We start from the raw sequence: 21,764 nt of genomic DNA, 5'->3' as shown, positions 1-21,764 counted from the left end.
AAAAAGTAATTTTCATATTCCCTAAGTTTCTTGGTGTGTTTCCCAAGTTTTCTCATTGTTTGGGGTTCAAGCAATCTATTTTGGAAACATTCCCTCATTGTTTTAAATTTGAATTCTTGAAGGTCAGTCACCTGATCCCAAAGGGTCAGTCTCTTGTGCCTTTAAATCACAACAAATATTCAAATACAGAATGTGGTCAGTCGCTTGACTCTGAAAGGTCAGTCGCCTAATGCTATTCTGTTTGTTTAATTTTCATCAGCATAAAATATCAGCTGCTTGATAAAACATGGTCAGTCACCTGAACTTACAACTTTCCAAAATCTTTGATTTTTCAAAAGTGTTAGTCAACTGATCATACATGGTCAGTCGCCAGAACTTGCAACTTTTATGAATTTAAGAAATGTGTTTCCAAATACTTTGTAGCTTAGAATATTGAATTGGGATTTTGAAAATATATTTTTCAAGGTTTTCAAAATGAGGTCTCTAAGTCAATATTAAATCCTAAGAGCTTTAAACACTTGTATTGAAAACATGCGAAGTACTTACATGAGACTTTTAAATAATTGCGATACTTCTATTCACTAAGTCTTCATGTATTGTTTCAATAGTTTTTTAGTTTCATAAGATCTTTTATCTTTGAGTTTGAGCTTTCAGAAGACTTTATCAAGCACTTGTTCTTGATCACTCGAGTCACTTGATCTTGATACTTGAATTATCTGAAATATCATTACTTAACCAAACATGTTAAGTTCCTTTAATTTGTTATCATCAAAATAAGATTCTTAAATCATGTTAGGCCAACAAATCCCATAAACAAACTCTATACATAATCTGGGAAAGGGGTGGACCATTATGAATGAGTTTTTTTTTTTTTTTTTTTATATTAAAATATTTAATAAAGATTCGGTGTGAACTTTATTTCCCACTTTGATGCCTCCTAAAACTCGCTGGATGGTTCAACGAGTTTTGCATAGTGGACGAGAGTGAGCAAGGTAAGCAAGCAAAGGTAATTGGACATGGGAGACATGACACTTTTGTATATATGTAAATAAAATTTAATATAAAAATTAGGCATGGGAGACAACACTTTTGTATATATATGTAAATAAAATAAAATATAAAATTCTATTAGTTTTTTTTTTTAAATGTACACAATTAAATTTAAATACTAAAATTTATACTTGTAAACACTATTAATTTTTTTGTGAGAAATTTTAAAATTTGAAATTCGTGTTATATAAAATTGTATTGAAACTTTTTCAAATTTACAAAAATTTAAATTTAAAATTCAAAACTTGTATTGCTAAATAAATATAAAAAAATTTTAAAAATAAAATTAAAATCTCATAATTATAAATATTATATTAGGATAAAAGATACTGATCTTCTCTTAGATTTTAAATTTTTCTTAAATCTCTTTTGAGATTTCGAAAATCTTACAAACTTCCATACATATTAAGTTTTGAAACTCTTATAACTCTCAAAAATTTTATTTTATTTTTAATAAATATAAAATAAAATATTTATCTTTTTGAAAAATTTTGTGAGGTCTTTAAAATTTGTAAATTTTCAAATAATTACAAAAATGATATCTTATTTTTCTAATTTTCAAATTTTCAAAGGTGTTTAGGGTGTGAAAGATTAGAGAATGCTCATAGGGGTGCAAGTATATAGAATAGCCTTGAGGTCCGTAAAATTTGTAGATTTTCAAAAATAATTTTTATGATTTTTAAAATCTAAAAAAAATTATACTTTTTTTGGTTGTTAAATTTCAAAAGAGGTCTACCTACCTCTTTTACTCTTGAAGAGAAGAGGAGTATCTTTTATCCTAATACAATACTTATAGTAACCATCATTTATAGGCTACTCTATATACTTTCACCCCCATACGCATTCTCTAATATTTCAAACCTTTAGTACCTTTGCAAATTTGAAAAATTGAAAAATAAGATATCATTTTTTGGTAATTATTTGAAAACTTACAAATTTTATTGACATCACAAAAATTTGTCAAAAAGACAAATATTACATTTTATATTTACTAAAAAATAAAATAAAATTTTTGAGGGTTATAAGAGTTACAAAACTTATATGTACAAAAGTTTGTAAGATTTGCAAAATCTCAAAAGAGATTTAGGAAATTTTTAAAATTTGAGAGAATATCAGTATCTTTTATCCTAATATAATATTTATAATTTTGAGATTCTAATTTTATTTTTAAAATTTTTATATATTTACCTGAATTTAGCAATATAAATTCTAAATTTTGAATTTAAATTTGTGTAAATTTAAAAAAATTTCAATACAATTTTATATAAGATGAAATTCAAAATTAAAAATTTCTCATAAAAAATTAATATAGTGTTTATAAGTATAAATTTTAGTATTTAAATTTAATTGTGTACATTTTTTTTAAAACTAATATAATTTATACTTTATTTTATTTACATATGTACAAAAGTGTCGTGTCTCCAATCACATTTGTTTGCTTGCTTCTCTCTCTAGTCCACCGTGTAAAACTCAAATTTTGTCCAAGGACTTTTTTCACTATCTCGCCCAACATCCAAAACTCGTTGGACCATCGAATGAGTTTTAGGAGACATCAAAGTGGGAAACTAAGTTCCTATCGAATCTTTATTAAATATTTTAATATAAAATAAAATAAAAAAAGGAAAAAATTCATTATGAATGGGTATGTAATTTTAATTTATATATTTATTGGAGGTTATTTCTCACTTTCGTTGATAATGAAAAATGAAATCCTTTTTGTTCGATTTTTTATTTAAAAAAAAAAAATTTATAAGTCCCAAACCACCCTGAATTTTTATTTTTATTTTCCAAATAGGTAGGAAAAAAGGGAAAAATAAAAAATAAATAGGAGGAAGAGAGGCGGCAGCCCTAGGGCTCCGCCATTGTCTGCTGCGGCGACCGGATATGTGGGAGTGGACCCGTCCATTTAAAACGGGTTATGACCCGTCGGGTCACTTAGACCCGTCCATTTAAAACGGGTTCGTGTTTAAGAAAATTAATCCATTTAGTAATTGGGCAGATCACGAGTTAACCCGTTTATAAACGGATTAAGTGGGTTTGGGCCAGCCCCCTTCACTTCACTTCGCGCCTCACGGCTCACAATCACACAGTCACACTTCCCAAAAAAAAAAAAACCCTAAGGCTAAGTAAAGTTCCCGACTCCCGACCCTAACCCGCGCCGCGCCTCTCCAGTCTCCTCGTCTGGGTCGTCACTGACCTCTCGGCTCTCAGCTCTCACTCTCTCTGTCTCTCAGATTGTCAATCCTCTCCAGTCTCCAGTCTCCAGTCCGACAGTCCTAAGTCTCCTTTCCTCTCCTCTGGTGACCGGTGCACTGCTACGTGCCGGACCTGCCAGTCGTCGTCTCCTGCGAACGATCCACTCGGATCACTCCACACCTTGAGCAGATCGAGTCGTTGACTCGTCCAGGTGCCACGGACCACTGCCATAAGCGTCAATCCCCCCTCCGGCCTCCCCCAGCTCCACAGACCACTTCTCCACACCTCCAGGCTCCAGCGTCCAACTGCTCCACTCGGAGTATCTAAGAGAAGATTTCAAAAGGAGATCTAAGATTTCTGGAGTAGAACAACTCCGATTGTTCGCAGATTTTCATATCAACACTAATTAAGGCTTGAAGAGGTTATCAAAACGGGGCTTGAAGAAGCAACTACACGAATCCAGAAATTTCAGTTGGCAGATTCTTAGATATTTTCTACGGATTGTGTAACTTTTTCTCCCCAGATTAAGTGTTTGGTTTGGGATAAAAGGGAGAAATTTCTTTGCATGGATTTAGAAGAAATTTTAGGGAATAATGACCTTGAGGATGTCAGTTGGCTCTGTTCCCTATCCGAGGCTGAGCTTGTAAGTGAAGTCTCCCCATCAACTCTGCTATAACGTGCATGCCGGAGTTGTGTTGCTTTCTTTCACCATTCGATATTTTTGTGTATTTTCATGTTGCTGCTTCTCTTAAGACTATTTTAATATTTTTTGTGTATGAAAATGCTATATTTGTCACTTCCTGACTTTTTTCTTTGCCTTTGTGATTAGTATATTTTAAATTCACTTGCTACAATAAACATAGCGCACAATTACTATGCAAATGTACTTGCTAAGGAGAGAATAGCCATATGTGTTTCCCTTTTCTTAATTGTTTGTTCAGTAATATATGTAAAAAAATATGGGCACATGCACTTGTATATCATTAAGGTTTGTCCTGCACTGATTTATATTGATGGTTGGGTTCAAACTTTATTCTGCTCTACTTCATATTCCTTTGATTTTTATGCATGGCTCTCATGTCTTCATTCTATTTTTTATGGTTTTATTTAATCTTGCGTGCCATATGTTTTAATAAAATATTTTGCATCAGCAAATTGAAGCTTGCTGATTCCAACGAATTTATATAATGATTATTGATGTTTTTTCAGGATATTCTAATAAGCTTAAAGAAGTTGGTTCTACAGCGTGCAAAAATAATTGGTGGTGACGTTCTAGCCAATAAGTTTGATTTGAAGGTCCTTCGAGCCCTTGGTATGCTTTTTCTCCCATGTTTATGTCCATTTTATATAATGGTCAAATAACTTTCATGTTATATAAAGCATTAGGAACTTAAGGTGTTTTATGTGTGTTAATTTATATTTCTCCTTGGAATTGTGTTTTTTTATTTTGTTATGAACGTTGTTCGTTTGAAGGGATTGCACCTTAATGACAAGACTAAGTTCTGAAGTGACAATTTGGAAAAATGATTCCTGAGTTGTCTGTTTTAGGTTTCTGCGTAAACTATTTCATTGAACAAGATGGAATATCTTTGCTTTATATCTTCTCTAGATCCTTGAATTGTAAATTGTTTAGGGCCTGTTTGGTTAATGTGTTGGATACAACTTTTTTAATTAAGAAATGTGGTGTTTGAAGAATACATAAAAGTTTCTTTGGTTAAGCATTTTCAAAAACACCCTAAAAATACAGGCCTTTAGGAAATGACTAAGTTTTTCCTATGTTTAGGGATATAGTTTGTTGGGTGCAATAAAAACACAAGGTATGGGGCAAGAATAATACTTTTTATTATTATTAATTTTTTTTATTAACAAATTGTCATTTGGATCAACCTTAACCAAGCACGGTTCAACTGGTTTCATCTTGAGGAACAATTTCAAAACTAGCCAATCAGATGTGTTTTGAGTATAAAAAGCATGACACGATCCATTGTTTCATTCAAAAGACAACAATGTGAAACTCTATTTTGGATCCTTAATCAAACAGATCCTTATCTTCCCTCATTCTAAATTAGTTAATGCTTTAAACTTTAAAGTGATGTTTAATTCACTAACATATTTGAACTTTGTAAAATTGAAGGTCCAGTCTATCATGAGTTGTGAGATCACATTATGAGATTTGAAATAATTTGCCCATGTGTCTTTGGTGGGCTTAAATTTCATGATGCAAGTGATTTTAGGGTTTGTGATGACTGATATCATAGAATCAATTAGGGTTTGATTCGGTTCTAATTAATCATGTAAGTGGTGGTGGAAATTGAAGCCAAGTATAGGTAGGAATTTGAAATGTATTAGGATAGCAAGAAGGTTGCATCTTAATTGATATATTTGGATGGTTTAATTGGTTCATGGTTTAAAATAGAGATATGAGATGTAGTGAGAAGTTGGAGCTGCTGATGTTAAGCGACAGGAATTGGGCATAATTGCATGAATCTTTAAGCCCTTAACCCTTATTGCAAAAATTTTATGTATTATGAATTATTTATATTTGTTTTAAAATTTTATGAACAAGAAAAAACATTTTTCTGGTTCATTTCATTATTTTGTGACCATAAATATAGATAATTCATTTATTAAGTGTGTTTTTCTTTTTAGAAGAAGAAGATTTATTAGGAGAAAGAAAGAAGAGAGAAATACACAAGTGGAGGAACAATATCCTCCAAAAATAATAGGTTGATAAAACACCTACAAAGAAAAAGAAAATAAAAAAAAAATACATCAATGCCACCCTCCGATCACATTGCCAATCACCAAAAGAAATTTACCCTTGAAAATTTTAAAATAATAAGCCCAAATCATCTGAAGAACACATCTCAATCCCAAACCAAATCTACTTATTAAAGATCTTCTCATTCCTTTCAATCCACAACACCTAAAGAATGCCAAAGTAGACGCATCTATGGAAATTCGTTTTCTTCTTTCTTCTCTCAAAACTACATAAACCCTAATAAAGCTTTTACGTAAGTGTAGACATGAGTGTAGACACTCATGGCTTGCCAATAACTCCAAATAGTACACAACATTCTGGCAACCTCATAATGAAGCAAGATATGGGTATTATTCCCAAGAATACTTGTGCATATTGCACAAATATTTGGGCTAGAAGTTTTTGTAAGGCATCCAAACCTACAATCAACTGTCAATATTAGTTGTTTTAAGAATTAACATCTAGATGAAAGCTTTACCTTTATTAAGTGTATAAATTGAGAAGATAAATAACATGTAATAATTGATTTCATATTTTTCTAAAAAATCTAACAATCAGCAACTGAAATATGACAAATTGACCAAAGTAGATGCATCTCTAGAAATTCTTTTTCTTCTTTCTTCTCCCAAAAATACATAATTCTAATAAAGCTTTTACATAAGTGTAGATAGTCATGGCTTGCCAAGAACTCCAAATAGTACACAACATTCTGGCAACCTCATAACGAAGCAAGACATGGGATTTATTCCCAAGAATACTTGTGCATATTGCACAAATATTTGGGCTAAAAGTTTTGTAAGGCATCCAAACCTACAATCAACTATCAGTATTAGTTGTGTTAAGAATTAACTCTAGATGAAAGCTTTTCCTTTATTTAGTGTATAAATCGAGTAGATAAATAACAAGTAATAATTTATTTCATATTTTGCTAAAAAATCTAACAATCAGCAACTAAAATATGAATCTTGACTAAAGTAGATGCAGCTCTAGAAAGTTTTTTTCCCCTTTCTTCTCCCAAAAATACATACAACAAACAACAACAACAACACCAAGCCTTAGTCCCACTAAGTGCAGTCGGCTATATGAATCCTTTTCTGCCAATTTATGCGATCATGGACCATTTTTTTTGATAGATTCAAGGATATTAAATCCTTACTCACTATCTCCTTCCCAGTTATTTTAGGTCTACCCCTACCCCTTCTAATGCCCTTCACAGTAACTAAGTTACTCTTCCTCACAGGTGCACTATGTGGCCTACATTGTAAGTGTCCATACCATTTGAGTCATCCCTCTCTTATCTTATCTTCTATAGGAGCCACACTTAACTTACCACGAATATGTTCATTCCTTAATTTATCTTTCAATGTTATAGCACTCATCCATCTAAGCATTCTCATCTCAATGACTTTTACTTTTTGAATATTATGTTTCTTCATCGCCCAACATTTCGATTCATATAACATAGCTGGTCTTATAGCTGTCCTAGAAAACTTCCATTTCAATTTTAAGGGTATTTTATGATCACATAGCACACTTGAAGCACTTTTCCATTTTACCCAACCCGCTTTAACTTTATGCATTACATCATCTTCAATTTCTCTTTCAGCTTGCATAATAGATCCAAGGTATTGAAATCTACAAGTGCTATTTATTTCTTCATCATCAAGTTTAACTTTTTCTCCAATATTCCTCCTATCATTACTAAAATTACATTTAATATATTTTGTTTTATTTCTACTTATCCTAAAGCCTCTAGATTCCAAAGCTTCTCTCCATAATTCTAACTCAAACTCTACTTCGTCCCTAGTTTCGTCAATTAATACAATATCATCTGTAAACAACATACACCATGGAACCTCCTTTTGAATACTCTCAGTCAATTAGTTCATCACTAAAGCAAAAAGATAAGGACTCAAAGCAGATCCTTGATGTACACCTATGGTGATTGGAAATTCTCTAGTTTCTCCATCTATAGTCCTCACACTAGTCATTACTCTATCGTACATATCTTTAATGACATTGATATACTTACAACATACACCCTTTTTTTTCTAAAACCCACCATAGAACTTCCCTATGTATCCTATCATATGCTTTCTGAAGGTCAATAAATATCATATGCAATTCCCTCTTCTTTTTCCTTAACTTTTCCATTAATCTTCTTAAAAGATAAATAGCTTCTTTGGTAGATCTCCTAGGCATAAAACCAGATTGATTTTCTGAGATCTTCGTTTCTAACCTTAATCTTTGTTCAACTACCCTTTCCCAAAATTTCATCGTATGACTCAAGTTTAATTTCACGACAATTATTACAATTTTGAATATCTCCTTTATTTTTGTATATAGGTATTAAAGTGATTTTTCTTCATTCATCTGGCATTTTCTTAGTTTTTATTCTCCCAAAAATACATAAATCCTAATAAAGCTTTTACATGAGTGTAGCATTCATGGCTTGCCAAGAACTCCAAATAGTACACAACATTCTGGCAACCTTATAATGAAGCAAAACGTGGTAGTTTTTCCCAAGAATACTTTGCATATTGCACAAATATTTGGGCTAAAAGTTCTGAACCTACAATCAATTGTCAGTATTAGTTGCGTTAAGAAATAAAATCTAGATGAAATCTTTACCTTTATTAAGTGTATAAATTGAGTAGATAAATAACATGTAATAATTGATTTCATATTTTGCTAAAAAAATCTAATAATCAACAACTGAAATATTACACTTGAATAATAGTATTTTGCAACCAAAACTTTCACATAGATTTAACAGTCAAAACTTGAACAAACCCAAGAAAAGTTGCAAGTGATGACATTAAGAATTGATTTATGAACAAGAGACTCATGGTCTAAACCAAAAGTTGACTAAAAACATAAAAAAATACTTATGGCAAACTTAAGTGAAGATGGAGGAGGAGTGCGTTCACAATAAAAGAGAAAAAAGGAAGTGATGTGATCACAAAGCCAAGAGAAGTGCTTCTTGATTATGAACACGATTAGGAAGAGTTATTGTCTTATAGCCTTGTAGATGAAGAGCTTTCTATCACAAATTTTAGGAAGGTCACGAATGATGTTAGGATTTTAACTGGAAACGGTCTTTCCACAACAACTCATTCTTCTCTTCATTTAGCCAATACTTTTTCTAGCCTTTGTCCTAGCTCGCCCACTACAGACTTCAGATATGATATTTTGGAGGCCAAGGAGGGGAACATCGCCAATCCTGAAGGTATCTCTTCTACCCATGTCTCTTTTAATAGTAACTCTGAATTACCAAAGTGCCATAAGGTGTTAGAACCTCATGGTTGGGGTTGATCAATGGTTTCCATGTGGGGAGGGAAGTGGAGGTTTCTTATCTCTAGTTTGCTAATGATTCTCTCATCTGCCTTGAGGATAGCATAGAAGCATTTCATAAAGTCATTGTTTTGCTCAAATTTTTTTGAGAAGATTTTAGGCTTAAAGATCAACTTGTCCAATAGCAGGATTGCTTGTATCAGTTTGGGGAATAGGATCCTATAGAGTTCCAAATCACTAGTGGGTTGTGTTTACCTTGTGTGGCTCCTCACCTATCTCAGTCTCCCTCTAGGAGGCTACTTGAATTCTTAAGAATTTTGGGACTGAGCATTAGAAAAGGTGGATAGAAGACTCTAGGGTTGGAAGAGAGCAAAACTCTTCGTTGGGGGTTGCGTCACACTTATGTGCTTGTCCCCCCAACATTTCTATTATTACCTTTCCCTGTTTGAGATTCCTGTGGGAAGTAGCTAGATCTTTAGAGAGTTTGATGCTTGATTTCCTTTGGTTAGATTTGAGGGAGGGTAAGAGAGGGCATCTAGTTAGCTAGGAGGCAGTTAGCAGAGCTAAGTCCAAAGGGGGACTAGGAATCAGTAATGTGGTATCCAAACCTAATTGGTATTTGGCTTTCGAGGTTCCTTCTGGAAGTAAATCAAAACCAAATATGGGACCTAACGTTAAGGGAGGGGAATGAGCAGAAATGGTTTCATGTTTCATGTATATCCCTAGTCCTAGGTGGATACCAGTTCCTTCCTCTTGCTCAATGTGTGTAATGATAATAGGGTTTGTTTCTAGGAGCATGTGTAGGTCTGTGAGACTCTGTTGGAGTTGAAGGTTCTTCGACTATTTAAACTTTCTTCTTTAGATAATCCACCCATCAGCTTACTAGGCATTTTCTTTGGAGGGCTAACCTGCTTGGGAAGATTTAGACATTTATTTGGACTGCAATTTTGGAATAGGATTGATGAGTATGATCTGCCTCAGAGAAGAAGGCCCTGCAAGGTTCTTAATCCTAACACGTGTACCATGTGCTATGGTTGCAACATAACATATGCTCACCTCTTTGTGCATTGCACGGTGACAGCATAGCTTTGGAACACTATCTTTGTTACATAGGTAAGAGTTGTGGACTGATGGGCATGCTAGAATTTTTTAGGGTCACACAACTTGCTCATGGATTTTATGGGATAGAGTGATCTTCCTTTGGATGCATTCTCTTGGTTTCTTTGGGGTTCATAGTTTTCTGATTTCAGAAGGGATTGGAAGGCGCCCCTTCTGTAATTTAAATGCTTGTATTCTGTTCTTTGGATCTGGAGAGGATTCCTTGTCCTCCAAGTCTTGTACTCTTTCTTTGGATACTATAAATTTCTTCACTTATCCCTCCCCCCTTCTCCTCCCCATAAAAAAAAAAGATTCTTAAAAGTGTTGAAAGTTTTGACGTTTTTGGGGGTAAGGGAGAAAACAAGGCAGCTCTGGAGCTCCTTGATGATTTGGTGCTTATTCCTTGTTTTTTTTTTTTGTTGGGAGGGGTGGGGGTGTTAAAGGTGCAATCCAAAAAAGAGGGTGTTGAGGAGAGGAGAAAAATCAACAATTTTAATGGGGATTAATAAGAGAAGGATTCTTAAGGAGTTGGTTAATGGAGTCAGCCCATATATTTTGGTTTTTGTAGGAGATCAAGTTAGGAAAGATAGATGCTCATTTCTTTAGGGGTATTTAGGATTCTAGGTTCATAGATTGGGTGGTGTTGACTTCTTTATGCGCCTCGGACAGCTAGTTAGTGGCTTCTGTTACTATACTTTGGTTTGTTAAAAGATTACATCTAGGGTCTTTTTCTTTGTCTATTCTGTTGGAGGTAAGGAGTGTTGGGGATTGGTGATTTACTTTTTCTTTTTGTTACTATGCTGTTTTCTCAGCATAACAGTGCCTTTTTCTGGGCAGTATGCTTCAATTTGATCAATCTATGCTTGATTGCTTGGAGTTCTGCAGCTGATAAGGATGGTGAATGGCAATATTCAGCCTGTGCAGAGATGCTGATGTTGGATGGTGGTAGCGCTGTTGATTGTTACGGTGCCAGCTGTGGTGCAGCTGTGCAACAGTGGGGTTGGTGATAATCAATAGTAGCACTAATGGTTGTATGACAGTGGCATTGTTGGTGGCATGGGAGTGGCATACTTGGTGATATTCAATGGTAGTGCAAATGTTTGACAGTGGTGTAGTGGTACAAGGAGAATGCATGCTAGAGGTTACAGCTCAAGACTTTGATTTGATACCTATTCATGCAGGACCAAAGTCCTCACAGATACAGGAAACACATTGAATGTATATTCATCATTTACGTGCTGAAAAATCTTTACAGTAAGATATTATTATAGGACTAATAGATTTGGGACTCTAGCTAAAACTCAGACACTAGTTTCTTAAATTAAAGGATACCCTAAAATCAAAGGTATCCCAGTAAATCTAAATGTCCAAACTTGTAAAATTACAACAACTACCAACAAATTTTCTGACAATTCCCTAACTCAGCTTTTCACCTGTGCTTGTATCTCCCACATACTGATATTGTTGGGTGTATGGTTGATAAACCTGGATCTCCATCTGATGGGGGGTCAATTACTGATTCCTGTGTCTTTGTTGGAGGTAATCTTATGGGAAAAGTAAGAAGCAACCAATTTCTGCTGGATCTAGTGCTGTGCCTGATTATAGAGCACAAATGTAGTGCATGTGAGTTAATGTGGTTGAATCATACCTTAGAAGGGCTTGGATTCAGACGCTCTCAATCTGAGTTTAATTTGTGACAATCATGCATTAGTCATACTGTACCTAATTCCAGTATTTCATGAAATGATATAGCGTATTGTAGTCAACTATTTCATTCAAGAGAAGCTGTTGCAGAAAGTAATTTGCACATTGTATGCTAAATTTGAGAATTGAATAGAAGATTTGTTTGCCAAACCTTTTGGAGATTGTAGATTGAGTGACATTTGTAACAAGTTGGCCATGCAATATATGTGCTCTAGTATGAGGGTGAGTGTGAGACCTTTACTTGACAATGAGATGGCATGTGGCGCTGTTAATTCATATGCCAATGCCTTTTCATAGGTTGTCTTGTGGGAGTTGGACGATTGACATTCTATGTTGCTGAGGGAGTACATTGAAGTTGAGATGTTTGAGAACATGCTTGGCATAGTTAGAGATAAGACATTGTTTGAGGCCATGGTCTTTGATAGTTTTGCTACAGTGATTGGTTTCCTATTATGTTGCCTAATGGTTAACTCAGGTACATGACTAATGCCTCAATGTCGTGGTGTGTTCTCATGTGTAAGATATGTCATGATTGATGGGAAATTGTGCATAACACTAGGGACTGACCTGCAGGCCATGTGCTTTGTCAATGACAAAGGGAGAAAGGTTGACATACAGTAAACTTGAAAATTTTCCCAGTAATGGCTGACATGCACACTTGTCGAATAGCTATCTTTTAGGTTTGAGTTTACCTAATTGCAGCATTCTAGCCATGAAAATGTAGACACAGTTGGTTATGGCTTATTGACAAATGTTGGATTGCATAGCCATGCAGTTGGGGTTGTCAACTAATGTCCCGAGACGGTTGGCGGTGTCAACTGTATAAATTGACTGGTGGTTGGCATGTAACATCATACAAGTCATGGTTGGTGTTCCTGCATATGTTTGATTGTGTATTCCTTGCCTTGAACAAAAGATTAAGGTTGGGAGGTGTTGCTCTTGTAAACTTGTTGCCCTATGTGCATTTTTTTTACTTTTTGCAAACTTGCAAGATATAGACTAACGAATTTGATTGTGCGCTATTGGGTTAAGTGGGACTTGGTGCCATCACAGTGTCAAGGATTGGTGTGAGAAAACTTAGACCGCAATAGTGAGAGGGAGTGGTTACTCTTTTCACTTGCGCATCACACCTCATTGGAGTGTTATTCAGTCAAGTTGCAAGTAGCCAAACCAAATCAATAACAGTCCTTTTATCTGCTTTGCCTAGCTTGTGAGGATGTGACACGATTGTTGAGGACAATGTCTTCTTGTTCTTCACCAACCTGAGAGGGAGAGGGAGGCAGGGAGGGAATCTCTTGTGAGAAAGAAGTGGTGAGACTCGAGTGTTGAGAGATGAAATGACAATATTTTTTTGGGGGTGGGGTTGGTTATCTTGTCAGGCAGCATTCTGATTCAATAAGAGCAATGGCTATTGCGGACCAAATAAGAGGATTGAGAGGCTATCAAGAAGACCAGATGAGGCCTGGTTCACTTGGATTGAATAAAAGGTCAGCCCCTTTGAGAAGCCGTTCAAACCAAACAAACAGCTGCTTAGGCTTCCAATGATTCTCATGTTTTTTCAGACCAACTATATGTTCTTTCCCTGCATGTGGAGTAGCTTCTTAGTAAATATGGAAAATGGTGGGTAAGGAGTTTGTTTCCTGGGACATGTTACCTGAAGAAAAGTTAAAATACAGTAAATAAAATGTAGAAAAAGGGCCACTAAAGCAAAGAACCCCTTGTATGACCTCTTGGCTTTCGCATCCAGACAGATGTGGATTGTGCCGTACTTCAAGGATTTGAACACCAAATGTAATTCTGCTGCAGTTATTTATTTATTTATTTATTGTAATTTTAAATTAGAGTTAGCATCTTCCACATGCACTGCGCATTACAGACTTCCAAGTCTGATAAATGGGATAAATCTAAGTCTGGGGAGTTCTTGAATATTTGTATCTTTGTAACTTGTGCGGAGGTCTGCTCTCCTTTCGCTTTAGGTACCTTCTGTTAATATATATGCTGAACTAAAGTTTGTGGTATATTTATTTTATGGCGTGCATGGAGCTCGCATGCTGATATATATATGCCGAACGAATGGTTGTGGTACATTTCTTTGCTAGGCATCTGTTGAAGCAATTGAAAAAATAAATTAGCTTTACATTTTTTTCATTTCTGATTGAGTCCCAATTTTGATCCATCTTAATGTTATCAAACTGGCTAATGATTTTCTGAATGGCTAAATTTAAATTAGAGCCTGTGCTGGAGTTTAGGATTATAATATTTTTAACTAGTGTTTGTTTCTGAGAATTTGTGCAGGGTTCATTGTGATGGAATACCTGAGGGGACAGATCAAGGATATGGCAGATTGCCCAGACTTGGTAAAGTTTCACACACTACTAGATGTTTCCAATCTATTAAATTGTGATGCCAAAGGCTGTATGAGTTTCGCAGAGCTGAAGGAATGCGTTTCCACTAAATCGAGAACAAGAAGGCCTGGAATGTGAATTGAAAACTTGGAAAAGATTTCTTATTTCCTGTTTGATTCCTTATTTATTTTTGTTTGTGGTGTGGATGTAATCCATGTTCTGGGATCAAGATTTAAAAAAATATGAAAAACTCAAAAATTTAAATGTGTTTTAATTTTAACGAAATTAAATATAGTTAGTGTTTAAATAACGAATGATTTCAAATCCAAGAACTCGTCAGGGCAACTCAATCATCTCATTGTAAAAAGCCTGTTTAAGGTAGATATGGGTCCGTTGTAAATGAGGGCCTATTTACAATTGGCAAGAGACGCAATGATATTTGTGAAAAGGTCATCTTCAATACCTGAATAACTAACTTTATGTTTAGACAAAATGTGCGTTCATTTCAAAATAAGCAGCAATGGAGAAGCCCTCGAGCACAAGCTCATATGCTAAGGACGGAAGTCGGATAGCCTTGAAAGAGAGGTACATCAGGGGTTCAAATCGTACCAGTTGAGTGCATATTTGCGATTTACATCGGGCATTGTTGGTGTAGGTGGGGGTTTGGTGCCAAAAAAAGAATGTAATGGAGAAAGAATAAGAGGGTGAAGTTAAACTGCTTGGTAAATATTTTAGGTAACTTCGATTAGTAGCAGCTTCACTGTTTTGCCCTTTTTAAGTATGCAGGACATCATATTGCGAAGGGTGTTAGATTTGGAATTAAAGTGAAAAAGAAGAAAAAAAGAAGGAAATTTGTTTTTATTATATATTTTTAGATCAAATATTTTTCAAAAAATGAAAATTTATTTTGATATAATTGAAAATTTAAAAGTTTAATGTTATAACAGGTAAAATTTAATTTTTATTCATTGATTTAATATATATTTTTTATTTTCTTTGTCTTTTCTTGATAATTAAATATAACAATAAAAAAAAAAATCAAATCTTAAGTCGCACTAAGTAGGGTCGGTTATATGAATCCCTTTTCATCAATTTATGCGATTATGGATATTTCTTTTGATAGATTTAGGGATATTAAATCCATACTATCTCTTTTCAAGTTATTTTAGTTTTACCCCTACTCCTTCTACTACTTTTCACAATAATTAACTCACTTTTCCTCATTGATGCACTATGTTGCCAACGTTGCACGTGTTCATATTATTTGAGTCGTTCTTTCCTTATCCTCTATAGGAGCTAAACTTAACTTAACTATGAATATATTCATTCCTTAATTTATCTTTCATTGTTATACTACTTATCTATCTAAACATTTTCATCTCAACAACTTTTACTTTATGGATATTATGTTTATTCATCGCCTAACATTCTGATTCATAAAGTATAATTGGTCTTATACCTATCCTATAAAATTTTCTTTTCGGGTATTTTACGATCACAGAGCACATTTGAAGCACTTCTCCATTTTATTAACTAGTTTTAACTCTATGTATTACATCATTTTCAATTTTTCCTTCAATTTACATAATAGATCCAATGTATGAAAATTTACAAGTGTTATTTATTTTTTCATCATCAAATTTAAGTTTATCTCCAATATTCCTCCTATCATTACTAAAATTACATTTCATATATTCTGTCTTATTTCTACTTATTGTAAATCCTTTAAATTCCAAAACTTCTCTACATAATTCTAATTTAGCCTCTTTTTGGTCCCTTATTTTAGCAATTAATACATTATCATCTACATGCAACATATACCATGAAACCAGAAGCGGCGCTTCCCATGATGGGGCCCTAGGCGCATGATTTAATTAGGAGCTCTTAATATTTTGTTTAATTTTAATTTTTATTTAAAATTAATTTTTTTAGGTACATTAAGTAATTTTAGTTGCAGTGCATGTGCAGGGGTACTAAGTATTGACACCGTAGCTAATAGTTATAAAAAATGTTAACATTATTATATAAAAAAAAATTGAGGGCCCCAAAATTTTTGGAACCCTAGGCAAGCACCTCAATGACCTTAATGAAGAGCGGGCTTGCATGAAACCTCCTTTTAAATACTCTTGATAACCAAATACGAAGAATAAATTTTTTGTTTTCCTTTTCTTTGCTCAATGTTTTCTTACTTGCAAGTAAGCCCCTAGTAGTTATATTCCTGCAGGAAAAAAATATTAGAATATTTTGGTGTTAGAGCCAAGTAGTTAAAATGTTTGCAAATCAGACCAAATAAAATATGTAAAGTTATTTTAAAAAGCTTATAAAACGTTTTGCATAGAGAGAATTTGCATGTCAACATGTAGCACATTAGTTCTGTTTCCAATTATGGTTTGGTTTCTGTAGGCCAACAAAATTATAATATTGATCTAATTATCACATTAACTTAAAAAAGTATATTCTTTTTCACAAATAATATGGTAACAACATAAAAAAAAATTAGATTAAGTTAAAACTAAACAAATCCTATGTTTGGGGAACCCTTTGATTTGGATTTGTATTGGATTTTGATAAGATATAATACAAAATTGTTTTGAAAATTTGTTCAAATCTACAGAAATCCAAATCTAATGTTTGAAATTCATGCTCCTAAATGTAGCGAAAAAGAAATTAGTTATAGTTAATAAATGAGACAAGCCATCTTCAAGAGTTAAAGAATGAGAAAATAATAACAATAGAAAGAGATCAAGGAAATCCTAATCCTTACAATTACAACTATCCCTTCCAAAACTTGAAAGGAATTTTTTCCATTACCATAAAAATGTTGAATTATAATAAATTATCACTTGATGAGCTACAAATAATGTTTGATAGGAAGAAAAATATAGAAGTCCTAAATGAAATTGAGTGCAATTATGGATAAATATAAAAAATGTTGAAATAATAGAACAAAATAATATTTAATCTAAATAAGAAATATAACAACAAACGAGACAATTAGAGGGTATTGAAATCATACCTCTAAAAAAAGTATCAGAAAAAAAATGAACAAATAAAATTAGTGAAATAGAAGACTCAATTTTAGAAGTAACGAAGATATAAAAGGAAGAAACGAGATGTTCAGATGAAAAAGAAGAAGAAACTAATAAAGAAAAGATTTTGAATATAATTTTGTAGTTAGTAACCCTACTTTAGTATCTCTATGCTTGAAGAGTTTTTTTGAACCATCACATAAATATAAAAATTTTGTAGATGACAGAGATTATAACTAGAGAAGAACTTGTGATTATAATTTCATAAAGAGTATAGGTGAACTAGTAATGAATTTACTCCAAGCTTGACATCTAGATATAGTGAATTTGCCTTGCAACCTAGTAAGGGATATTTACTTCATTTTGGTTGTGCTAAAAGTCAACATGAGTTATTTGAATAATGGAGGAGAAGCATGAGTCGTGTGCTAAATTTACAAAGTAGTTGTTAAAATACATATAGTTTTTAAATTATCTAAAACATAACTTCTCAAGAATCATATTTGACTTGTCGAACAGTCTTAAAAAAGAACATAAATATTGTTGATAGTCATTTTTTTACCTAATTAAATAGAGAGAGACTGAGTCGAAAATGTGAAAAGTTAGGTAAAAACTACAAAGAAGCAAGAGGTAGTAGTGGTTGGTTGACTTGACCCCTTTTCCTTCTTCTACCATTTGGCACCCCCAACAAATAGCGAACTAGTTCCTATAGGCAATTGAACAACCTAGAGAAAACTTGAATTTTTAAATTGTTTGTTCGTGATTGATGAGGGATCTAGGCATGCCATGTGCCCTAGAGTAACTACGTGTTAGGCAATGACTATGATAGTTGATAGTTGGTGGTTGGTAGTTTGAATTTTGAATTTGACTTTTCAAAATTCAAATTCATAAGGTCTTTTCCTTCCATCCCATTGGAGGTATATAAATAGATCCCTTGGGAGAGAGATAAGGGCACAGGGGTAAAGAGAGAAAAAAACTAAGTATTTTGTGCTTTGATTTGGGTAGAATAGAAAGGGTTTGTTGTAAGATTGAGGACAAAATTTTATACTTCTCTTATCCATTCTTGTTTGGGCATTTGGGTGTATACAAAAGAGAGAATACCCACCACTTGATATATAGAGGTTGTTACTATACAAGGCTAGTACCTTAATTCTCTATTTCATTTATTACCAGTGTTTACTTTGAGTTCTTGAATGAAGAAGTATATTTACATGTTTATAATTTTAGGGTTTAACTCATCATGTTTTCTATGCTTCCATACTTAGATCATGCATGCTAGGGATATTAGAGTATGTTTGTACTTTGATTGGATGAAAGGATTTGATTAAAGAATTCAAAAACATGTAACTTCCAAAATTTTGCATGCTGTTAGTCAATCAACTTGCAGGCCTGGTCACCCCCCCCCCTTTTTTTTTATTTTGAAAAACTAGCTATTAGGCTAACAGGTAGTTGATCAGTACCTTGTAGATGGTCGACCACCAAATCCTAAGAGTGAATATTTTATTTTTCATATTTTCATGATTTTCTTCGGGATTTCAAGTCCTTTTGAGTCTAGACACTCTTTAGAGTATGATTGGTCAAGTATGGATGCTAATTTATGGAAGGTTTTCATGGTTTTTCCATTAAAAAATCAAGTTTTATTTTAAAAATAATTTCAAATGAATTTTCAAGAGGTTTCCAAGTTTTGCAAAATTTTAGACTAAAATTTGGAGTTATATCTCCATGATGTGACTTTTGGATGTTCTCCAAAACTTTTCAAATAAGATCTGAAGTGGGGTTTGTGGTTCTTCCACCAAAATTTCATAGCTTTTCAGGTTTAAACAAGTAAAACAATATTTTTCAAAGCAATCACCTATGAAGTGGATTGAAGGAGGAAAATGAGTTTTGTTTGTTAAAGTTTAACTTGATTTTAGTGGTTTCAAACAATTCAATTGTTTTCAAGGGATTTTCAAACTCATCAAAATCTGTTCTAAAATGTTATTTTTGAAAATATTTTAGTGAATTACAAGTGGCTTGATTCCTCTATGGAGGATATGTAATCTACTTTGGCGAATCCAACCACAACTTCTAAAACTCTTTTTTTTTTTCTTTCTTCTTCTTATCTCCTTTCTTTGTTTTGTTGCACGCTTGAGGTCATTGAAAAGGTGGGAAACTAGTAGAGTCTCCATAAGGCAAATGCCTCTGTATAAACTTTATGAAAGCCTTTTCAAAAGGTATTAAGGGCCAAAACTTTGATTTAAATAAAAAAAGGGAAACTGCAATAGGCAGTTGACCAAAAAATGTTGCTAGATTATTATTTTTTCATTAATTTTCAGCATTTTTTTTTTCTCAAAATTTGAACTTTAGAATGGAAGATACACACACTCACATAGTGTAAGTGCAGTAACCATTCTTAGAATGGGTGGTTTAGGGCGCTATATATTTTAAACCTTATTTAAATAAGGTTTAAAAGTCTACTTTCCATAGTCACAACGACACTCTCATACCAAATCTCTTCTTAAAAAGGTTTTTCTTTGTTTTACCTTTTAAAAACTAAAATGAAGTGACAACTTTGTTTTTTTGAAAAAGAAAAGGTAAGTAAGGGAACCAATGGTTTCGTCTATTGACTTTTTGAGTCTGATCCCGTTTTTGATTATGACAAACCACATTATCTTATTTGTGCATTGAGTGTTTGAACAGATTTATGTTTCTGGAAGCACGAATAACATATGCCTAATGGAAGCCATGAAAGTAATTAAACGATCACACCTCGGCGTATTCCATGGGAATTCAAATGAGCAAAGCATGAAGACTTTATTCATTTTTCAATTATAATATTTGTAGGTTTAATTTGTGCATGCATTTCATATGATTTAATTTGAAACTCACAAATGACCTTAGATTGACCATAGGATCCCCAAGTTTTCATAAAAACCTTTCTATTCAAAATGCTTAACTTAAAGAAGGTTTTAAGTGGTTTTTGAACTTGAAAGAAGGCAAAAACTCGATTTCTTATCACATACCCTACCTCCCTGCACTGATAGCAAATACCTCGCCCGACACGACACTCACTTGGGTGTCTCTTCCCACAAGTTGGGCAAGCTGGAAGTGACCGCATACCTTGAAAACCACGATTCCCTATCTCTTGCCTCCGATCTCTGTAGTAGCCACCTATCTTCCACGAACCACAACCAATCTCTTGCTGGGAACCAGAAGGTGTGGATCTTTTCTTCTGTCTCTGCTCCTCAACCTCCAACCGCTCTCCAATTTCTGCTATAGTAGCCCTATCCACCAACTCAGTAAAATCTTGACACTTTAGTATCGACACGTACTTATATATTTCTCTCCTCATACCTCTTTCAAATTGTCGTACCTTTTTCATCTTATCTGGAATAATTTATGGGGCGAAGCGAGATAGTTCAATGAACCTCGTTGCGTACTACTACACTATCTGTTATCCCTACTTCAGGTTCAGGAACTCCTCAATCTTAGCTTCCCTGGATGAGACTAGAAAATACCTATCGAAGAATATCACCTTAAATCAATTTCATGTCATCTCCATAGGTACTGTCCTCTGCTACTCTAGGAGTTTCATTGCTGCCCACCATCTCTCGGCATCTCCAGTCAGTTTATATGTAACGAATAACACCCTTTGCTCCTCAGTACATTGTAGCACTGCAAACACTTTCTTATTCTCTTGCACCCAATTTTCAGTGACTACAGGATCAGTTCCTCCCGAGAAAGCTAGAGGATTCATCTCAATGAATTTCTCAATAAAGTTGTCGTGGCCTGCCGATGAACCACCCATCTCTCTAGAATTCCTAACAATTTCAGTCATAACTTGTTGTGCTACGCTGCGTAAAACTACATCTGAATCACCACCCATAGTGCCTAAGGGCCCATCTCCCTCTTCCACTAGCATGGGCACTACTACCTCCAGGGTCCATCCTGAAAAGACAATAAACTTAATTTAGGACCCAATCTCCATAACATATCATCTAACTAGTACAATATATCCTTAACTAATTCATCACTCCTGATCTTAATTCAAGGTTCAAACTTGCAACCTAGATACCTAACTCGACAATAGTTTAACATGACTTTCCTGAAATCTTCACCCCAAGAAAATCACACAAACCATCACGGAAGTCCTGCATCTAGACTATAAAACTAGACCTCAAATTCCTTTATCCTATACTCTAGTATTATTACTGCTGCATTATAGAGTCTACAAAACCTAACATCCTAGGCACTGATACTAAACTGTAACGACCTGCTTAACTTACTACATAATAAATCACATATAATATA

General features: G+C 33.8%; 1 protein-coding gene across 1 annotated transcript; it reads left to right on the top strand.

The window, feature by feature from the left end:
• Positions 1-3,097: 3,097 nt before the first annotated feature.
• LOC131160194 (uncharacterized) lies at positions 3,098-14,758 on the top strand. The gene is made up of 3 exons (XM_058115597.1): positions 3,098-3,889; positions 4,456-4,558; positions 14,399-14,758. The coding sequence occupies exons 1-3, from the start codon at positions 3,812-3,814 to the stop codon at positions 14,584-14,586; spliced, it is 369 nt and encodes a 122-aa protein (XP_057971580.1). The 5' UTR covers positions 3,098-3,811; the 3' UTR covers positions 14,587-14,758.
• The last annotated feature ends 7,006 nt before the right edge of the window (positions 14,759-21,764 follow it).

This window comes from Malania oleifera, chromosome 7, assembly GCF_029873635.1.
Source record: "Malania oleifera isolate guangnan ecotype guangnan chromosome 7, ASM2987363v1, whole genome shotgun sequence".
Classification (NCBI taxonomy): Eukaryota; Viridiplantae; Streptophyta; class Magnoliopsida; order Santalales; family Ximeniaceae; genus Malania; species Malania oleifera.
Note: the sequence above shows the minus strand (reverse complement) of the source record. Positions and strands in the feature narration are given on the sequence as shown.

What these genes read in the sequence shown, in the direction of transcription:
- LOC131160194 (XM_058115597.1), top strand. Translation starts at nt 3,812, where the DNA reads ATGGATTTAGAAGAAATTTTAGGGAATAATGACCTTGAGGATGTCAGT. An exon ending in CCCTATCCGAGGCTGAGCTT is followed by an intron (nt 3,890 to 4,455) that starts GTAAGTGAAGTC and finishes ATGTTTTTTCAG; the next exon opens with GATATTCTAATAAGCTTAAA. An exon ending in GAAGGTCCTTCGAGCCCTTG is followed by an intron (nt 4,559 to 14,398) that starts GTATGCTTTTTC and finishes GAATTTGTGCAG; the next exon opens with GGTTCATTGTGATGGAATAC.